The sequence below is a fragment of the Rhizopus delemar genome, genomic scaffold (genome assembly GCF_000149305.1).
Source record: "Rhizopus delemar RA 99-880 supercont3.12 genomic scaffold, whole genome shotgun sequence".
Lineage (NCBI taxonomy): Eukaryota > Fungi > Mucoromycota > Mucoromycetes > Mucorales > Rhizopodaceae > Rhizopus > Rhizopus delemar.
In genome coordinates, this window is record NW_027137838.1 from 1,646,458 (window position 1) to 1,651,895 (window position 5,438).

Consider the following 5,438-nt stretch of genomic DNA (forward strand, 5'->3'; position numbering starts at 1 on the left):
CGTTGATGTCGGAACCACCTTGAGCAACATCCAAGGGAGGAGAGACCAGCTCGACAAACGGAAAGAGACACATTTCAAACAGCTTGCGAACAATAGAAGTCAGAGATATTGGACGGTAGTTCCCTGGCGAGGTGGGATCACCCTTCTTGTGGATGGGGACCACTTGTGCTTGACGCCAGAGAACTGGGGTATAAGACCATTGGCAGCAGATGTTGAAAAGCAACGAGAGGATGGGAGCCAGAAGAGACTTGATAGGAAGGAGCATCTCCGTACGTAAGTGGTCAGGACCAGGAGCCTTACGCAGAGGGAGACGTCGCATCGAAGCAGAGACATCAGCAGCAGAAAAGAAAGGCGTACCAGACGCAGGAGACGACAGATCAAAGGGTACTGAACCAGCAGCAGAACCAAGAGGAGGAGGACGACGAGCAGGGAGACCAGCACCAGAGTAAACCGTAGCAAGATGGTCACGCATCGCGTTTGCACCTGCAACAGGACCATCAGGATGAGTAAACCCAACCTGTTGGCGACGACGGTTTCGAATAGCTTTGACCTTGGACATCGCGCGCGAGAAGTCACCTCGGGCTAAAGTGTCGCAGAACGCACGCCAGGATTGACGCTTCGCAGACCTGACGGCACTACGAAGGCGGTCCTGAGCGGCCTGATGTCGATCCCACCAAACAGCTTTGTCAATGCCAATGGCACGACGCCACCGCCTGTACATGTGGTCACGGATATCGGCGAGTCCTTGCAAGTGCGAGTTCCAGAAGGTCTTCCATTGGGGAGGGCGAGCAGCACGAGAACCAACGGACTTGTCAAGAGCACCATAGATAGCCGCATTGAGTTCGTCGTTAAGACGGTCAATGGGCGGTGTCGAATCAGGAGGGCTGGAGCACAGCTGTTGAAGCTGGTCCACCAAAACAGCAGAGAACGAACGGAAGGAGTTAACGTACAACTTGAGAACATCAGGTTCTTGTAAACGAGAGAGGTTCCAGAGACGACGAGCAGAAGCAGGAGGAGTGGACTGGATAGGTTGATCGGCAGGGACTGAGTACTCAAAGGAAAGAGACATCAGCTTGTGATCAGAGCCTAGAGAAAGATCGGTGTATACCTGGAGCTGAGGACGGTTGAGACAGGGCAGGTTGGTGATAAAGTAGTCGACAATACTACTCATCACACGGCCATTCCGGTACGACAGGTAGGTAGGGACACCATGGGCCAAAAATGAGTTTAGGATGGACAATCCCCTTTCCTCAACCCAGTCCCGCAAAAGCGGTCCACGAGTGTTGGAACGGGAGTCGCCAGCGACAGCACCAAGACGAGCGTTGAGATCACCACAGATGACAGTGTCTTGAGTCAAGGGCAGCACATCCAAAGCAGCAGAAACTTCATCATCGGCCAGAGAAGGAGGCAGATACAGACAGATGAGCCGAAGGGACCGACCCACCTGTAAACCCAGAGCGTACTTGGTATGGACTGGGAACTGCATCACCGGCAACGGGAAGGAAGGAGAGACAAGAGCAGAGACACCTTGTGAACCACGAAAGTTACCATCAACAGGAGTACCATATAAATGAAACTGTGGCCATGGGGTACGGATCTTGTTAGGCGGGAGCAGCCAGGTCTCAGTGATAAAGATTAAAGAGAACGACTGGCAGTGACGGAGGAGATCATCGACTGTGGTAGCCTGGAGGCCATTGGCATTCCACAAGCCGATGGTGAGCGGTAACGATGAAGGAGAGGAGATAGCTTGACCAGGAGAACCAGGAGAACCAGGAGAACCAGGAGAACCAGAGGGAGAAGGAGCGGAAGGAGTCAAAGGAGTGGAGCAGATGTCAGAATTACAAGTGGCAGTCGTTGGACTTACACTCATAATTCATCGTCATAGTCAGAGCGAGTCGCATCATCCATTTCTTGGTCTTCGGATGTGCCTTGAGAACCATTAGGTGCCATGAAAGCCTTTTTGTGGGTCAAAGGGGTACCAGGACATCTTGACAGTGTTTCCTGTAGGTCTTCGTCAGTGATGAAACCTTCTTCCAGGAAGGTACGACCAACGGCAACAGCAATAGGGTGACGAAGGCGTGCAAGTCCTCTGCAGCAACGGTTTCGATGGATGTCCATAGCAATAGAAAGCCGCTCAGCATTGGACTTGTCCTTGTACGTAGGATCAGCAAGGTGGGCCGGGTCACAAGGGTTAAAGTCCTCGTAGATGTCGATCTTGGCTTTGCCCAATTGAGCAAGGAGGACGTCTTTGTACTGTCCATGGACCAGGAGACCAACGACAGACCGGGCGGGAAACGTAATGTCCAAGACACGGTAAGGATCAATGCCAAGGACTGACAAGCGGGAGCGGACATCTCGTCTCGACATGCGTCGAGATCTTGGAATGTACACATAACCAAACCCAACAGGGCCGGTTATGGGTTGGAAACCACGGGCAGCTGATTCAGCAGTACGACGCTTGGGGGTAGGCTTCTTGTGAGCAGCTTTACGGGCGACCATAGCCCAGGCGGACGATTCAGTGCCTAATCCAGCAGCTGGAATGGGGACATTTGACGCAGATGTCGACATGTTTGCAGATGACTTACCAATGGAGTGCTCCAAAGTGCCTTGAACAACTTTTGTATTTGCAACTGGGGTGTCTGAAGTATGTTTATTTTGATGAGAGCCTAAAAGTTCGCGAAGGCGGCGGTTTTCTAGTTCTAATTCGGCATTGCGACTTTCGAGATTAGTAATGTGCTCTTGTAATCTCTTAATTTCAGGCAAGATGTTGGCATGTTCTTGAACTTGAGCTTTTATTTTTTCAAACTCTTGAAAAAACAAAGGTAAGAGCTGTTCATAAGTTGTTGAACTGACATTTGCAGGGGAATTGACCCCTGTTCCATGTAATTGTGAATTCGACATGTCGAAATGTCAATGGTGAATAATTATCGTAGAGAGCTGAAATTTGGCGTATTAATAGAATAAAATACGGCGAATATAATGGTAAAACAAGTAAAGATGGATCGTTTCTTGTTGTCGAGATATTGACGATAGAATGTTGTAGAAAAATAAATACCTTGTGTAACGGTCGGAAGAGCGAAAGAAAGGTGCGGGTATAGCTCAGCTGGGAGAGCGTTAGACTGAAGATCTAAAGGTCGGGTGTTCGATCCACTCTAGCCGCAACTATCCTCATATCTAACTGGAACATTCCTTTTAATGCCGAACCGATACTTTTTTCGTTTTTGTCTTTTTGTGTTGTTGTAGGAACAACAAGGTCAAGTCAAGCCACGGTCATGGTTACATGTTGTAATGTAATTTTCTTTAATATATTGCTTGTTTGCGGGTTTAGGTTTTTAAGTATGTAAGTTTTGTCGATAGTGACCACCAGATCTTGTTAATAGTAGATCAAACTTGTTAGAATAGGTTAAACTCTTGAGGTTTAGGAATAGGTTTACAATGAAGATTATTGACTTCAAAGGACTTCAGTATTTAAGATAGAACACAGAACAAAGGGTTTCAATTGAACGCTTGATGGATTTATTGTTTTATAAAATAAAGAAAATATAAAAAGAATATAAAATTCAAAAGTAAAGTGAAGTGAAGTGAAGTCAAAATAGGGATAAGATATAAGGGTATTTATATGTTTTTGGTCTTTATAATTTTATGTTGTTTTTGGTTTTCAAGCAAAAGAGTTGATACTCCGTTTTCAAATAGGTTGTTACGCAAAGGTTCATTTTCTAACTGGCGTGGTACTAAAAAAAACTTGACTGTATATTGTTATTTTAAAGGTTGGCTTGTAGTAAGTGAGTTAAATTGGGTAAAGTTTGCTTGTAGAGCTTGATTTAAGGTTGTGATTGCCTTGTAAGTTGTTGTTTTGTATGGAATTTAAGCAGATGCTTGATAAGTAGTGACCACCAGATCTTATGTGTAAGATCAATACGATGTTTCTTGATAAAAGTTAAAGTAGAGTAAAAAGTTTAGGTAAACAGGGACTTTCTTGTTAAAGTTTGTTAATTATTGAGTAGAAATATATGATTTATTTAAACTAACTAACATTTTCTTTACAAAAAGATGGGATATATATATATGAATATTTTCTTTTTTTCTTTTTAGCTTTTCTTATTTTTTTTTTTGACTTTTTTCATTTTTCAACTTTTTTCAATTTTCGACTTTTTTCATATTTTGACTTCTTTCACTTTTGCTTCGTGTGACCTCTTTATTCACTTCTATTGTCACAGCAACACAAATACCCATATATAGAATAAAAAGATACGACACTACGATACAAATGTGTAAAATAAACATCAAGGGAATGAGCATCCGTGCCTTCTGCCAGAATCGAACTGGCGACCTTCTGCTTACTAGGCAGACGCTCTGCCATCTGAGCCAAGAAGGCATCTTTCTTTTGATAAACGCTATAGTAGATAGTGTTACGCCTGATTACGTGATTGGTCGACGTCATCAATTCCTGCTGTTGATGTACCTTTTTTTAGTACTGTGTGAATAAAGAGAAAAGATAACTTTTTGGTTCCGATTTATAATTTTAATTCTATCTTGGGAAGCTTGTCTAACAAACAAATACTTATTGTTCTATCCCTTTGTGTTCACGTTCAATTAAATTTATATATATAATCCTTATTGTATATTTAACTGAACAATCCCTAAATACTACGTTTATTCTATTGCGACTCGTTAAGAATCTGTTGGTTTAATCTTAAGGAAGAGGTTATTTTTGACGGATACACTACAATAATACAGTGAGTTAAAAAACCGTTTCAGTAAAATTGAAACTCACACATTTATCCTTTTTTTCAAAAAAGTATCTAGAGTACACGTGTTCTTTTTTATTATGTTATTATATCGCTTTTTTGCAACAAAGCAATGTACATCTCATCTTAATCTATGAAGTACATCTTGAGCAATGGCCATTTTAAAAAAGGCAATGACTGAAACGGTTTTTTAACTAGGTAAAAAAATACTAATATATAGTATTTCCACCCTTAGCTTTTATTACAGCTTGAACTCTAGCCGGCATACTATCAATATATTTACAACAAACATCCCTATCAAATGTTTCCCACTCAATTTTGATTCTTTCCCATAGTTCATGGACATCTCTTGCTCTTTGCTCATATAGAGCTAATTTCAACTTTAAATGTCTCCACATGTGCTCAATTGGGTTCAGGTCAGGCGATTGAGAGGGCCAAGGCAACACTGGGTATCTTGCTTCTTCTTTAAGATAAGTTGTTGTTATCTTGGCAGTGTGTTTTGGATCATTATCGTGCTGAAAAATGAAATCACCATCTCCCAATCGGTAGTAAGCAAGGGTGTCTGCCAGTTCAGTTTTTAGGATATGGATATAATCCGGTGCAGTCATTCTGCCGTCGTACAGTGGGTGGAAAAATGGTTCCAATGTTTTTGATTTGCAACTTTAAAGCTTTATATCTTTGGAACTACAA

General features: G+C 42.8%; 1 protein-coding gene and 2 non-coding genes across 3 annotated transcripts; 1 reads left to right on the top strand and 2 right to left on the bottom strand.

The window, feature by feature from the left end:
- Positions 1 to 74: 74 nt before the first annotated feature.
- On the bottom strand, positions 75 to 2,901 carry RO3G_13865 (uncharacterized protein; the record flags this gene model as incomplete). Its single annotated transcript, XM_067668449.1, has 3 exons — positions 75 to 82; positions 142 to 1,865; positions 1,994 to 2,901. The coding sequence occupies 3 exons, from the start codon at positions 2,899 to 2,901 to the stop codon at positions 75 to 77; spliced, it is 2,640 nt and encodes an 879-aa protein (XP_067524550.1).
- Positions 2,902 to 3,088: 187 nt separating this feature from the next.
- Positions 3,089 to 3,161, top strand: RO3G_19173. The gene has a single exon. It is a non-coding gene; the product is annotated as a tRNA-Phe (tRNA).
- A 1,141-nt stretch (positions 3,162 to 4,302) lies between these two features.
- On the bottom strand, positions 4,303 to 4,375 carry RO3G_19174. The gene has a single exon. It is a non-coding gene; the product is annotated as a tRNA-Thr (tRNA).
- Between the last annotated feature and the right edge of the window lie 1,063 nt (positions 4,376 to 5,438).